Source organism: Ambystoma mexicanum, chromosome 5q (genome assembly GCF_040938575.1).
Source record: "Ambystoma mexicanum isolate Mex_15411 chromosome 5q, UKY_AmexF1_1, whole genome shotgun sequence".
Classification (NCBI taxonomy): Eukaryota; Metazoa; Chordata; class Amphibia; order Caudata; family Ambystomatidae; genus Ambystoma; species Ambystoma mexicanum.
Window position 1 is genome coordinate 939,392,449 of NC_090933.1, and position 16,403 is coordinate 939,408,851.

General features: G+C 42.8%; 1 protein-coding gene across 2 annotated transcripts in view; it reads right to left on the minus strand.

The window, feature by feature from the left end:
- Window positions 1–4,643: 4,643 nt before the first annotated feature.
- Window positions 4,644–16,403, minus strand: part of RRM2B (ribonucleotide reductase regulatory TP53 inducible subunit M2B) — a 251,287-nt gene continuing 239,527 nt past the window's right edge. For both annotated transcript variants that reach the window (XM_069621451.1, XM_069621450.1), the window contains one exon: window positions 4,644–5,977. In XM_069621451.1, the coding sequence (XP_069477552.1) occupies window positions 5,825–5,977 (153 nt within the window). In that variant the 3' untranslated portion in view covers window positions 4,644–5,824. The remainder of the gene's footprint in view (window positions 5,978–16,403) is intronic.

The window sequence follows — 16,403 nt, forward strand, 5'->3', positions numbered from 1 at the left end:
CCCCCTTGTGGCCACAGCATTAACATTTTATCTGCCGTGCCCTTAACCCATTCCGCACTATACTGTCTAAGCTTGGGTGCGTGCTTCGGAAGCTGTTTACACAGGTGCATAAGCAGCGTAATAGCCTCCATTGTTGACTCGTCAGACTTGATGGTCAATACTCACCCCTTACTCTTTGCAGTTTTCTTCAAACAGGTACTTTTTGAGGGAAAATAATACAATATGAGTTTGCACCAAAATCACATAAAACAAACAGACAAACGGATATACTCGACTGGTCACATATATCAGTCTATATCTCAAGACTCAAACTCTTCACCCCTTAAAAAATACTCTTTAAACTGTTCTTTAAAACAAATTTGTCTCCTACGTGACCCGTAATAGGGATCTAGGGAATAGATCCTGCCGACGTTCTTTAAAACTGAAGAAACTGGGTATATCCCACTGTGACGTTCCTCGTCTCACAGGGTTCGTTGCTTAACGCTCATCGTCTCAAGTCAACCTTCTTAACGTACTCGATGCTCTTATCGTCTCAAGTCAATTATCCCCATTAAACTCGACGTTCATCGTCTCGAGTTGACCATCCCTTCTAACCCACTGTTACTCATTTGTCTCTTTCCACTGTCTCACCTTACTGTCCATTCACACTTTTTGCCAACTCACTCAGCTTGTACTCACCATTTGTGTTATTTCTTTTTCAGCTCTCGGCACTCGGGATCGTCCGCCTCTTTTATTCGCCTCTTCAACCTTTCGTCCAATCAGCATCCCATAGATGCCAGGAGGGGTTTCTGACTGAAAACAGTGGACCCGTCTAGCCTTGCTTGCAAGCATTTGCGTTTATTCTAATCCACTATCTATAGGGAGCCTCACGACCTTTCAGGCAAATGGCAGAGGGCGTCCGATATTGCCGGGAACCTCAAAACTTACTTATCTCAATAAACTTTTAACCATCCTCTCTCTGCTACCACGTGAACTGGAGAACTTCCAGCCCTTTAAGACGAGGTGGCAATACTCTGAGATGAATGGGGATGCAGAGATTACTTAAAACATCAATAATCATAATAACTCAGAAAGTTGGCAAAAAGAGAACTGTGTTAATGCCAATTATCTAAAACAGGGAGCGCAACGAATGTCGTCAGACGTATCATAGCAAGATCTCGACGAACTTCACAAAAAAACACTCTTTTATACTAAAATCTCAACATAGGTGACGTACAACCTGCGTATTACTAACGTCATCCTATGTGGCAAACTACAAAACCTACTAGCAAGTGTGATTGGGTCTAAGGGAATATCTTCGTATATGTTCCATACTAGTCTAATGGGCGTGAAAGAGGTAATAGGTTTCTTAACATCAGGTGGGGCAACTAATCCCTTCCCTCAAAACAGGTCACTATGAACGTCACTAAATACACAACGTCCCATTGGTTACTTAACTATAGGGCTCCTAATCATGCAGCCCTCTATCCTTGGCTGATTTGTAACCTCCATCAGCCCTCTTCCACCCATGCTAGCAGCACACAGGCCAGACTACCAGGCGAGCTGCTCATGATCATAGCTTCTCACCAATTAGAACATCATCCATCATCACCTCAGTGGTCTGCTGTCAATTAGGCCTTTTGAACTTGTCCTTGAAAATATTCTCTGTTCCTGCAGAATACAGGGGAGTAGAGTTACACTCATTTCTCGTGCATAGGTGTGACCATCATGCTCATCCAACTTCCTCCCTCCACGTGACTGAAGACAACAAACTCGAGCTAAGGCATATTAAAAAGACTATTTTCCAATGAGCCTCTGACGTTTTCTTTGTTCTTATCCACGCCTTCAGAACAGGTGGTTCAGTCCTTCACAGATTGCAACTAATTCCTGTTCCTTCCAGCCGAAAACGACCTTGACTTCTAGACTCATTCAACCTCGCCTTCCTGAAATTCACCTGTAATTCACTTATTTTCTTGGAAAAGAATGTTTTTCCTTCTTTTGGTCTGGCTCTGCTATAATGCGTGGTGGAAGACTCCATTCCTTACTCATACTTTATACACGTATATATATATTGGCGCTTGCCGCAATCTATTTTACTATAAAGCTAGCCTCATGAAAACTTTGTCTGCCTGCATTACTTTGCATCTGTACACGTGTGAATCAACTTTAATAATTTCATCATTTCTTCTGCATAAGCCTCTTCATCTTGAGCCCAAGATGTTTCTTTTCTCTGATACGTTCTTGATGCTTTATACAATATCCACAATCCCTCATCTCTGCATCTCTTTTATGTACGTCAGCTCGGCTCTCGCATGACATCACCAATCTGCTCTCTTGTGCATTCGTCCTCCTTCTGGGTTTTCATTCAAATAGCCATCATACTGTCTTGGATGCAGGTATGGTTTTCTCAACAGGAACCTTGCCTCCAGGATTCTCTTGGGTATGGGCACTTCCCTTGGTACTGCTCGAGTTTCACACTCTGGTACCCAACATATAGGAAATATGGGCGATGCGGTTGAGGTGGGGGTACTTGGCTCCTTCTCTACAAGAAATTAAAAGGCCTTTCTTCGAAGACAGAAAACACGAGCTTAGCTAGGGTCAGGTGAGCTATAGTGAGTTAGAATTAAGAGCCAGACCTCGTGAATTAAGGTGTTTGGAATGGCTAGACTAGCTTATGATGTCTGCTGCAAAAAGCCTACCTTGTGAGGAATAGAGGTATAGACAGTGGGTGCATGCGGAGACTAAGGGAAGAAGAGCAACATAACAGTACCCAAATCCACTTGGCGCAATACAAATACATGTTTGCAACTCAAAAAGAAGTGGAGGGTGTCTATTTTGCCATTGGTGTTACTTGGAGAGAACACACTGCCATCCTCGCCCTGGGTCTTGCACGTCAGACTGTTGTAGGAGTGCGTGGGAATGCACACAGGCATAGGTGGAGGCACTGCACTATGCAGTTATATGGTATATGGCTGCTCCTAGATAGTGGGGGAAGCTAGATTGCGCAGTTCAGGGTTAGACTATCCATGGGGCAAGGCAGCAAACATAGAGCTCCGAGTTTCCTTGTGTACCCAGAAGGGTGTGAAGCAGCACCAAGGTATCGGAGTTTACTTTGTCCTTTGCCTGCTCACAATTGAGCTCTTAGGTAGTGTATGATCTAGCTCCACCAGCCAGCTTAATTGGTCTGTGTCTCTGGCTGTCACAAGGCAAACAATATTCACCAGGTGGCAAGGGCCCAGGGGGTTGGTGATGACTCCTCTTTGTTAGGGTGGGATTCTATGGCACTTTCCTGAATTGGTTTACCTCCTTTCTCTCAGGGAGCTACCAAGCCATCCAGATGAACATGTAACATTCTAAACTGCTCCCAGTCTCGTGAGGAGTCCACCCAAAGATCCATACTCTCACCAATCCTTTTTAACATTTACATGGAGCCTCTAAACAAACTTTAAAGATTCCGGTACAGCCAACCACCAATACACAGACAATACTTAGTTGTACATGAGAATAAAAAGCCAACAGGACATCAGTCATCTCTGTGATTAGCCAGCCATCATCCAGTCCCGGATGTCAACTGCCTACCTCAAACTTATCCCATCCAAGTTTGAGTTCGTCCTCATCAATACCTCAGCTAAACAACAACTTTTCCAACAATGGCTCATTGATATGCTCCTAGAAGGATTTGATCTGCAACTCTCGTGTTTAGCAGGATTCTTAGGCTTCCCCATTAACAACAGACCGTCCTTCCAGAAACACATAGCCAAGAAGGCCCAAACGGCCTGCTTCCTTCACAAAATCAAACCCTTCATTCCGCCGCATGACTTCGGACCAAAAGCAGTCCACCACGCTGCAGACTGCATGCATCATCTACAAAGCAATCCCGAACAACATACCAGTTTACCTGGTGGCTAAGCCTCACATATGTGGCGGCACACGCTCCTCACGCAGCAAATTGACCAACCGGCTCAAATCACAACTCATCCGCATAGAGAGCACCCGCAAACAATCCCACCATCTGGAACTAGATGCCGTTATCGGCGCAGCATGCCTCAGTCAATTCTCCAATTTCGCTAATCTCTCAAAACGTGGCTTTTTCAACAACACCTGGCCATGGTACTAATGCCAATGGACGCACATACCAACACAGACTGCAACTCACAGTACTGTGCTAGTGTTAAAAGATGCCAGGCAAAATGCTGGCTACCCCGCACCCTGTACAGCGCTCCACTGATCTCAAGCTAGGTCCATGCTTTAAATAATAAAATAAAACATTAAAAAATGGCCCATGCTCCCCACATTGTAGAGATTCAGAGTGTAGTCGGGGGAGTCCAGGAAAGGGAACTTTCAGTAGAAAGCTACATTTTAATGACTATTGGACACAAAGATATAAGACCTTACCGCCCAGGCTTCAATGGTGGTAATTGTGCTGGTGGTATTACAGCATGTATAATACCATCCCTCCCAAATAGAGTCCAGAATGCAGAGTAAGCAAAACCTTAAATTAGGCAGTGAATTACTGTTATGACTTGCGGTCACCATTATTCATTTTAGCGGAATCAAACATTTTTAATAACACCAACATTATAATGAGGCCCAAAGCCTCACAAACACTAAGGCCCTTTTTTCAGAATGTGATGCTATGATACTGCTAAACATACAAACACACACCCGTTCACTTACTCTTTAATGAGTGCAAACGTGCACCCGTTGTGTGATAATAAAATATGACACATTTAACATCATTTCATATTTCAGCTGTAAAGTTTCATTGAAACCATATAAATTGAACAATGTATCAACACTCAAGAGTCCAGTCAACCTATAGTAGAAGATTGGTATTTGTTTTTGAAGAAATCGTACATTTGCACTGAAAGTGCCATTTTCAGCCCTCCCGCCTCATTTCTAAAAGCACTCCCATGTGCTTGCAAAGTACTACCCTCACTTAAGTCAGCTGAACTAAAATCGTGGATGCAGCCATTAGATCAGAATGAACTTCTATTTCATAGTCTCTTCAGAGGCTGAAGTAAATCTGAAGTTGCCTTGCATGTTCGACTTAAGGTCGAGGGTACAGGCCCACTGTACAGGCCCACTGTTCAGGGTCACTGTACAGGCCCACTGCCTTTCAACAGGCTCGCCTTATGTTAAACATAAATAAATGGGCGCCTACTATTTTTTACCCATGTAATAAGGAAGATGCCCTTACCTCAGCCTGCATATTTATATTCTTGAAACATATTCTATCCACATTTTCAAATCTTTTTACAATAAACTTCATCTGGGAAATAGACTCTAATGCCCTCCCCTCATTGCTCACTCTATCCATCTTCTCAATGACATTAAAGGAACCGCCTTTCCCGGTCTGTAAATGTAACAAGCTAGGGCTCTGGCATATGTTAGAAAATAAACTTTGCTTACAGTTTCCAAGCATCCTTTTCAAAGTTTTACAGGCAATTTCAGCTAAAGGCCATTACAGTTACAGACAGGGAAAGACTGGATAGGGGAAGATTAAGTTATGGCACGGGGAAAGGGAAATTTGGTCAGAACCTTTCCCCTCTTACAAGGCTAAGAAAATCCTGCAGGCAAATAAAAACATTTTAAATGATGCTGCATCAGTCTACTGTCTGACAATGAACAAGGCATAAAACAATAATACTACACACCTTTAAAAGCAGATTTACGATTCTCTGCGAGAGGAAGGCAATTCATGTTTCATATTTTAAACTAAATTCAGTGGCATTTCAGCATTTAGCCATATTAAAAAAAGGGTGGACTAGAGGATCAAGGGATTAACATTAAGATGTCTCCAGATAAATATCATAATATTAAACTGTACATAAAACGAAGGCCTCTAAAAATCTGCATCCAGAGTGAAAACATTGTCTGTGGTTTGTGCCATAACTCCAAAGCGCTGATATTCAGAGACTCGCTTCTCAAAGAAATTGGTCTTTCCTTCAAGTGAAATGTTTTCCATAAAATCAAAGGGATTTTCTACTTGAAAGACCTGCAAAAGAGACAGAGAGTACAAAATGAGACAGCTGTACAATATGGTGAGCGTTATCGTGTCTGATTTTACTGCAGCTTGTAATGTGTACAGGAGGACTTGGCATTTCAGTGGATGGTTAACCCTTAAAATGAAGTGACCTCCTTTTAAGTGCCTTAGAGCAATATAGCCAATTGGCACATACTTTGGACGGAATACAAAAAGGAGCACAAGCAGTGACATCTACATATCGGGGGAGTAGTGCAGGAGCATGTGTAGAAACAGCATGGTCAGCATTTTTTGTAAGCAAAAGGTGGGACTGGTTTTGTGTCATCAGAAACTAGAAATAGATGATTCATTTCGATGGTGTCATATGGGACATGGCACGTGGTATTGATGATGTCATCAATATAGCCCCCAACAAAGTACACAGAATCTTCAGTATTAGCCTATTGGACCGAAAAAAATGACGTAACGATAAATTTGACCTGCGTGATTTGGCCTTCGGGACAATTTAACCGCATATATTGCTAAATAGCAAGCCTGGAGAGCAAGGGTTGCGGGGGTGTCCCCGGCTATCCAGGGTTGGTATTTAGCAATTTTGGAGGTGCTGGGATGTCCCCTGCTTCCTTAAAATTAAGGCAGGAAAAAAAAAATACAAAAAAGCAAATGCGTTTACATTTGTTCTCGCGTGCAATTGTTTTTCGGGCAAATTGGAGTGAACAAATTCCATGTCTAATGTCTCATTTGAAAGCCACTTTCGGGGCAACAAACGTGGTAATAACAGCAGCTTTTCTGATGTCAATGGTGTCTCAGAAACGTCCATAATTATAGTACAGATATGGAATTACAGCAGTAGATTCATACAATCAGTTCTTTATTTTTGTTAATGATACATTTTCATTATCTATTTTAGGTACATATATTTGAGTGAAGTTATGTTAGGTGCAATGCAGATACATCAACCATAGTCATCCAAATGCAAGTGCTCAAGTGATATAGGCCCTCGTTACAAGTCTGGCGGTAACTGGTCTCCTAAAACCGGCAGGTTGCCGCCGGACATTTTAAACAGTTACCGGGACCTAGCTTCCCGTTAACACCGGGACATTACAAGTCCCGGCGAACCAGGAGGTAGGTGCCGGTAATATGTTCTTCCCCATTTCAATAGAATCCCATAGGACTCTATGGTAAAGGGGACCACGGAAACACCGGCACCGGTAATAACGGTGCCAGTGCTTCTGTGAAAGTCTGTGGGCAGTACCCTACAAGTCAGACCTGCCGGGCGGGAGGGCAGCCGCCCACCAGACTTGTACTTTGCTGGTCTGGAAATAACGGTGCCAGTAAGTTTACCGGCACTGTTGTTTCTGGACCAGAAAAGTTGTAATGAGGGCCTGAGAGTTTCATTTGTGTTTACTGTGTCAACATCAACAAAAGGAGGCTTTAGTTCAAAACTCAACATCTACTGAAAAACTACTCGATGCTGTAAGAATTTGAAATTAGTGTGAAAACACTAATTATAAACACCTTACACAGCACTTCAACAAGACAATTGCAGGAGAAATAAATCAATGAAATGCAACATGGGGTCTGTGTTCTTACATGTCCCGCACACAAAGGAAATGTTGATAAACTACGAGCGAGGTAAAAAACAACTGGCAGAACATGACGATGCTGGTGAGAGGTTAGTAAGCAGGAAACAACTTCCCAGTACAAGATCCCAATGTATTTATACATGTTAGGTAAGATTTTCATATTCATGATACATCTTTCTGACCTCTGTCAACCCCAGAACATGTTGCTTGGACTTGGTGATGATTTTTCCTTGTCCCTAGGTGAGTGGGAATCTCTTTTTCCCCCCTCTCACCTAGTCTTTTACTCTTGTTTATGGATGATCATTTTATGTCTCTCCATAGTGTGTCATTGGAGGTATAGTTTCCTATAACTTTTGGAGGTTACCAGTCATTTGGTCGAAAACTAAATGATCGAATGACCATTTGATTGAAGTAAAATGGTTGAAAAAAAAGGTCGATTTTTTTTTTTTAATTATTTTATAGGGGGGTTCCCCTCCAACCCCCCTTTTTCTTTATTAAAAATATTTTTTAATAAACCAAACCTAAAAAAATATATAAATAAATAAATAAAAAATTCAACCTTTTTTTCCGACCATTTTACTTCGATCAAATGGTAATTCGATCTTTTATTTTCGACCATTTGAGTGGACACCATTTTGGGCTTAGGCTGGCTTGCCCCTTTGGGCTTCCCTTTGACATTTCTCTTATTTCTTTGATGAACTAATGTTCCCAAGGAGTAAAGTGGGATTCCCATCCCCTTTACATTTTATATAGTGAGCCAGCACACCCCACCTTATGTGGAGTGCTGGGGAGATAGACTTTATCCCCTTTCCCACTTACCTGGTAAAAGATGTGTTACAATTGCAAATTTAATTGAATGGCTGGTGGCAGTGGTTTTACCTTAGTGACCTTTCAGTCATATTACTTGCAGGCTGTCAAATCAGCAACGGTAATGCATAGGAGGGTCACCATTCTGCCAGAATGGTGGCTGCCTTCTTTTATGCCATTTTTAAGTATCCTTGGTCTTTCTTAGGTCTTCTTCTGCCGTTCTAGGCAGGAAAGATTCTGGTTGTAGTTTTCTATTCAGATGGAGTCTTTTGCATTCTCTGCAGAGGCTCCAGAGCGTCTGCGAAGGCAGGAAGCGAGGGAGGAGTCCAAAACTCTGCATCCCTTTGCCTTTTACCTTACCTGAAGGGAACCCGTTCCTACTAGGGAGCTGGCTGTCCTGATTGGACAGCAAGCCACCCCTTTATGTAAACTGCAGGGAGAGTTTGCAGACGTTGTGCTTTAGTTCCTGATAAAGACGCCGATTCTGGAAGCTACTGACAAGTCGACCACTGGAGCTAAATCCGAAGAGGAACAAACAACAGCTGTAACAATTTCCGGGGACTGGAAAGCCTGCTGTGTAACCAGAGCCTGATGTAACCCTTCCTTCCATCCGACATCGGGGTCCCGAAAAAGATGACTCCTACCCAGAGGCTGGTGATAACCACTAGTCTCAAGAAGACCTGCAAAATGAGCCATCCCTCGACATACTGTGATCTTCCTGGGATGCAAACCACCACTACTAGGGGACTTCGAGCCGGTGTGCAGTGCAACATCTTCTGATGTCCGAATCCTGCTGAAACTTTGGTGGACTCCTGCCGGAGCTCCAGAGACATGATCTGAATCCCCAAAGTCCCCTCACCAGAGTGCAGGATGGAGAGAGTGAAGAGAATCCGACGTGCGACATTCTTTCTTCATCTTGTTCATGTAATAGGGTGCCAAATCCACAAAGCCACGAGAAGCCTTGATGAATCCTATGTTGGAAGCCTTTTCTGAGGACTACTGCTGCGAGTTCCCATCCAAGGTCTGTTTCTTGCGTCACCCGACCGAGATTCCAGGGATCAGGTCCTTTGCTGCTGAAGCATGAAACAATCAACCCAGGAGCTTTCTTTCCTGTTAAGGTACTGTGTTGGCTTGGGTAATACTTACTTTAAGCCTTGTGCCAATCCTGTGAGGCTGAGTGGGTGATTCGTGTTGGGAGTTTTCCCATATCGTTCAACAATGCCTAACGCTGGAACGCCTACAGGGAGTCTTCTATGAAGTCCCTTAACACTTTAAACTAACTCCGAAGCTAATACTTGTTGAAGAAGATATCCTCTGGAACTCTGACGTTCCTGCATCTGAACCTTATCCTGACCTGCCTACAGCTGGCTCCTAGACCATTAGCGTCCCTCCCCTACCTCTGAGAAAACTCATGCTATAGAATATGGAAGGACTTTAAAAGATGAGGCTTCTGGATTGTAATTATAACAAGTGTATAGGTACTAACTTATAACTTGAGTCAGTGTTGGAACTATATCTCTGAAATAGAATAGGTTACAAAGTGTCTAAAAGTTATTACTTACCTTTGAGTGGCATTCTGCCACTCTAAAAAGTATCTAAGTTGGTTTACTTACTTTGAATAGTGTTCCACTCTTCTTAAAAGTAATAGTGTTGGTACTGTTTTATTATTCTTAACTGAATGAGTGTAAAAGCTTACTGATGGGGTTTACCTATCATGAATAACGTACTGTTCTTCTTAAAGTGTACCATTGGGTTTTGCTTTCCCTGATCTGCTTCAGTGCAGCTTAATGCCATTCTGAGTGTGTTATAGGTTTAACTCACCTTAACGGTTTATTGTAATCTAAATAAGGTTATACTTTGGTTTGTATACCATAAGTATTCAGTTGTTTTTTTATAATTGTGTTCATATCATATGTGAATAGTACTTACCTTTCCCAAGATTTATCTTGGACTACATTTATAATAAATCATCATTTTTACAATACATAGTGTATCAGTGTTTCTTTGGACCATATGTATGCTAGGATTTCTTTGTACCTATCTACAGCCCTCTCTCCCTCCTAAGATACGCCTTGCTGCTCTGTCTGCGCTACCAAATGTTCTTGCGTGGTACAGCCTTATACTAAGAGTGGTGTTTTTTACTGCCTCAGATATGGTTTTATGAAGCCCCTTAGTTGGACGTTAGAAAAACTGTCCTAACAGTACAATTGCAAATAAATGCCTGCTCCTTTTGCAACAGACCTGAAGATAGGAGCCGTCCACTGCCTACTGCTTGCACTGGAAATAAAGGTGAGATGTTTACTGCTTTTCAGTTGAGTGAAAATAACCAATGGAAACTGAAGTTGAGCATTTGCATTAATTTTAATTCAAAAGATGCTCATGCATATTACACAGTATGTCAAAAATAATGCTATGCAAAGCATTTACATAATGTCTTGAGAAGTACAGAAAACCTCCTGAACCACCACTAAATGTGCCAGAATGTTCAAGTAAGGAAAATTAATTGAGTGTTGATTAGAAGCCCTTTTGGAAGGTAAGATTGACACTATGGTAGATGCTGAGCGACACTAGAAGGAAATTTGTTACACAAAAGGTGTTAAAGAGGAAAGAAACTATGATATCAAATCCCTGAAATCACTTATTTAAGATTATTTTTTATACATATAGGATAAGCATTGCTGACTCCAAGAATCAATCACAGGTACAATGGGCCTCATTCTGACCCTGCCGGTTTCCCGGCGGTAGAGCCTCCAGGATATCGGCAAATGTGGTTACTGTTTCCAGAACCCGGTCCAGCGGCATTGCCGCTGTATTAAGGTGCGAGAGTGATGGTGTAAATCCCCAGTCATGGAGTCCTGTAAGACACCATGAGCATATGTGCTGTTATTACTGTAATGAGGGCTTTTTGTTTGCTGGTAGGGCACCTGCCTTACCTCCAGCTCTTAGCTCTTAGCTGGAGGTAACCCAGGTGCACCCCCGGCAAACCGGGAGTCGGCCGGTAGGGTTAAGTGCTTGTATCCATGAATACCAGCACTTTTTTACCGGACCAGCTGACATAGAATGAGGCCCAATGTCTTTTCTTTGCGACCGACATTTGCTGCACAGGTCTTTGCCATGCAGCAAATGCCACTGATCCCCCCTCGTTTATCCAGAAAGAGGGAGGGGGCTTCATCCCTTCATCCCCCACCCACTCCTGCACACTTACCTGTCTCTGCAGCTGCCATCGCAGTGTGCAGCGGTGCTTCCGCTCCCACCTCTTCCTCACCACTTAGTACTTTGCTGCACCACAACCTCTTCCCAACCACTTCCCACCTACTCCCCGCCAACCTTCCTCCCCCAGACCCAGTTTACCCATGTCGCCTATGCATCGCGTTAAAGATTTTGATGCAAGGGTGTTGTGGTAAAGACAAGACAGTGCGGATATGATATGACAGAGCACCCTAGTCACATCGTATTTCTTTTAAATCCGTTACCAATGCTGTGATTTCATATGCAGAAGCAAGCTGCCACAAATCTTTAAATATGAAGGCTAATTATCAGGCTGTTATGTTATGAAGGCTCTTTATCAGACTGTTATATTCCCGCATAAATCCATTATGGCAGAGAAGTGAACTTCACGGGTTCCACCATGCAGGACAAAGTAAAAAAATGCAATATTACAAGAAGTCTTATCCTATTTCAAATGATGTAGGCGTGATAAGACTATTTGGTAGCTTGCAGGCAGAACCACATATTTGAGCCAAAAGGATGATGCTTTGTCACAAGCTCTTATATACTAATACCTAACAGAAAAGCAGACCTCTTATGGTGCCGTAAATTCAGTAAAGTTAAGACACACATGTAAACTCCCACTTCAGGTTGCTGATGGCCTACAATACATTCAAAAACTCACAGCAGGCTCTTGGCGCAGCTTATGCATGGCTTAGGTTCCTCGATTCACTGTAATAAAGTTCTCGGATTTGAGACAGCTTTAGCTGTTCTATGCTGCATCGAAGCTATTGAAGGTGCATCTGTACCATTCATTGCCTGTGAAAGGACGATTTAAGGGCATTGCTGTGGATAATTTGGACGTCCTTGGGGACACACTGGGTGGAAAGGGAACCCTTGCAACTGTGATGACTTGCAATCGATAATGGCATGACAAAGAAAAATCACAGTCCATAACATTGTACGATACAAACATGCTGAGTTGTTCACTAAAGAAACTACCCTGCTCAATGACAGACATCCTCTTCTACAGTGGCCCAACCTTCCTAAAGCCAAAGATAACAGTTTTTAAGGACTCTGATGTTAAAATAAGTGATAAGGATATGAAATCCATTTGAGAAGTACACTTGGTATTATTTCTATTCAAAAATTGAACTATAGCAAATTCTACTATATTAAATGTTGAGAGCAAAGAATCTGCAAGCAGGGTAAATAAGGAATGCAGGAAAACAAGGCCTCAATCCGATCATGTTCCAACCTGGACTGTTTTCGATGAAACATGGCAAGAAGTGCCGAATCAAATAACATGCCTATATTTTCTGCCAATTACAGCATCTGCCCCAACAGATTGTTCATTTCAGTTGAGTTTGTTGACACATCTGAAAAAACTTTTTTGAAACCGATTAAAAATGTGTTGCGTCATTAGATTTGGGGTTCTACGGCCCTGTGCAACAACTAAGAATGTCTTAATGATCCTTATTGTCTTATAGCCCAGTGAAGTGCACACATGTACCTTTAAGGGTCTGGCATTTTGAAACACACTCCCAGCATTGTATGAAGCCTGTCACACATTAGTGGTAGTGCAAGGGGGCTAGGGAAGCAGATCTTCTGCACTGCTGCCCAGCCCCCAAGAAATGTGCAAATCACCTTTGTGAATAGGGTGACCTGTGCATTTCTTAAAGTGGCACAAGTAAAACAATGTGCATTCTCTGAGCCACTTTAAGAGAATCTGGCAATTAGTGGTTGACACATACAAAGAACATTCAAGGAAGAGTAAGCCAAGGCAAAAGCAGCTCCAGGGATTGTGTCAACCTACTACAAAGTCATGGACAGCACAAACCTAGGTAATACCACTAAGAAGAAGCAAGTTTCGCAAAATAACACCAAAGAAAAATGAACTGCATATATAGCTAAAAAATGTATCAGCATGCACAAATGTACCAAGGTGGCCACCTCACATTGTTATGTGGACTGTCTTAGTAGTACAGCAAAAGCAGATAAAGAGAGTTTATCATGCAATCAGGACAGAAGGTATGCAAAGCTGCCTGATGAGTCTTACTTTGTGCTTACTTCAAAACATTCAATTGCATATTCCTATCACTAGGCTCCTTGAAGACGTCTGCATTGAATGTATTTCACGCCTTTTCTGGATCTGATTGCACGGCTACTATGACAGGGAAAGGTCCAATTTCATCCTGGAAAGAATTGCCTACAGTGAAGGAAGTCACCCTCGTGGCACTTAATGCAGCAAGAACACAAGAAAGCAGTACTGAAGAGCAGTTGGATAAAATCAATAAAATGAGTTTGCCGGTCTATCAGCTTAGAAGCAGAATAGCTAAACTTGCAGAGTTACGCTGCACCATTTCTTCTCAGAAACAGACAAGCTGGAAAAAGTTACTGCATACTTTCGTACCTCTAGAGAAGAGAGTCAACTAGTAGGTCATGATCTGGAAGAAAGATGACTCAAAGCGAAGAGCACCACCTCCCATTGGACATGGAGGGCAGAGAACTGACTCCATTTCTCTGTGAAATGCTGTGTGCTCTAGAGTCTATTCTGCGGATAAGATGTTAATGTGTAAATTGTGATTAACATCATCTTCATTGAAATCCTCTTCACTGTCAGAGGCGATCTTTCATCCAGGTGGCCAGGATGGAGGATCTTCGGGGAGTGGAAATGGGACACTGAAGGGTGAGATGTGGTATCCCCTTCCTTATAATACCTTTTCCCCATCCTACTAGGTAGGATACCTAGAAACACAACCCCCTCCCCTTTTCCGACACAAACACATTTTCACTGACAATTCATTGTGAGCGACAAAGGACTATTATTAGAGCTGTATACCTGACATGTCCCAACACAAGGGCCAGGCAGTGTCAATTACTGATAACTACACACACCTGACTCCCATTACACCTCCTCACATGGATAAAAGGCGGAGCATGAAAGCACACTCTGAGCAAGGCAAAACTCACAAGGAACCAGCAATTCCGAGATGGCAGTTTAAACCGAGGAGAAAGGCGGCGCGGCGAGATCAGAGAGGACAACAAGGAGCGAATTACCCTTGACCTTTTCCATACAGAACCGCGACTTTCAAGAAGTCCTTGACTCCGACAGCAAAGTAACACCAACAAGTTCAGCACAGCCGGTGAGTTGGAGAAACTGATAGCAGACCGGACTGTGTTATGCTCAAGGTTGCAAGGGCCACATTGTATGAAGAAAGAGAACTTGTATACAATTGAACTTTGTGAAACCAAGATAGGTACCAGATAGAAAGTGGTCGGGCGCCACGTGGGTGCTCACTCGAAGGTCTCTAGTTTGTGCCACCCCCCCCCTTCTGAAAGGGGAAGAATTGTTGAACTGTAAAATCGAAGTGGTCCTGCAACAGGTTACGTTGACTCCTGTACATATTCGGAAGTCTTCGATTGTCTGTAAACTGAAGTTGGTCTAAGCCCGGCTGAGGTGGACTAATTGTAGAAAAGGGGTCCGAGCCCAGAAGAGGGGGATCCTGGGTGAGGAGTAACACACCCGAGAAGGTATTGCTGTGGCAAATGTGAACACGACTGAGGGATGCTTGCGAATCAGGGTGAAGAGTAAAACAGCCGAGAAGATTGTTGAGGCAAATGTGAACCTGGCTGAGGGAGGATAATGGTGAAAGAAGGATAGGAGCCCGGCAGAGGGGGATCCAGGGTGAAGTATTAATCGCCTGACGTGAATATTGAGAAAGGAACTTTTCTTTGTGATTTTTGGTACATCAGGTCCTCTGAGGCAAGATACTTTGCAAAAAAAGAGACGTGGGCACAGAAGGGTCTGATGTTGGAGAAATAAACTGTGACCTTGTGCCAAAGTAGCCCTGGGGTGTGCTGTGCTTAAGTGACCCACCTTGTCCCATGCTAAATCCATGGGGAAGGGAGGCCCACGGCCTAACATCCTGACTTATCATTTTGTGAACACTTCTTTCTTTTTGTGAACATTATCCCACACTATTTTGTAGCATGGCGTTAAGGATTGGCAAGCTTTTTATTTTTTTAGCATAGGCCCTTTTTATTTGAATACACTCCACTCTGACTGTATCATTATTATTTGATGGTCGTAGCTTGCTCCCATCTTAGATTTAGGTTTAGATAGACGTTTTTCACACCCCTGATAAAGTTCAATAAACACTCTTGAACTGTGATCACTTCTGTCTTACTTTGATACCATGCCTTCCTTGCATATGGTGTCAGAGTGGGATGTTATTCAAGTAATCAAAATTTAAATCTATGCTGATAATGGTCGTACCATCAGAAGGGGAAAATAGAATCGTTGAACTCCATGACTCTGACCGTGCATCCACACTAAAAGAGGTTTTTCTCTCTCAACTACGTATCCCGACTGGTCAACAGAATCTGTTCTTTAAAACTCAAGTTTTATTAGACACCCTTGCTCTCTCCCATTATAATATACAACAGTGGGATCGAATAATACTGAAAGTTCAACCAGCCTTTACCTTTATTAGACCCAGTGCTTTAAATCCCCCTGCTCTTGAACCCTTTTTCTTTTGGTATCCAATTGTCATCCATAGCGGGCCATCAGGGTTAGAAATTAACCTACCAAAGTCAATTCCTTCAGCAGACTCAGAATCAGACGACTTCAAAACTTTATCCAAGGAGTCGAGACCTGTTTCTTTTCTGATTCAGAAAAAAACACAGAAGGGACCCTTAGCCCCCCGGAATAAATGGCCGACCTAGCAAATGTCATTGCTCAGTTGGCGGCGCATCAAATGCAGGCTGAAGCTAGGATCCAAGAACATTTCACTAAATTGATTGAATTACAAGCAAGACACTTATTACCACAGAGGGTA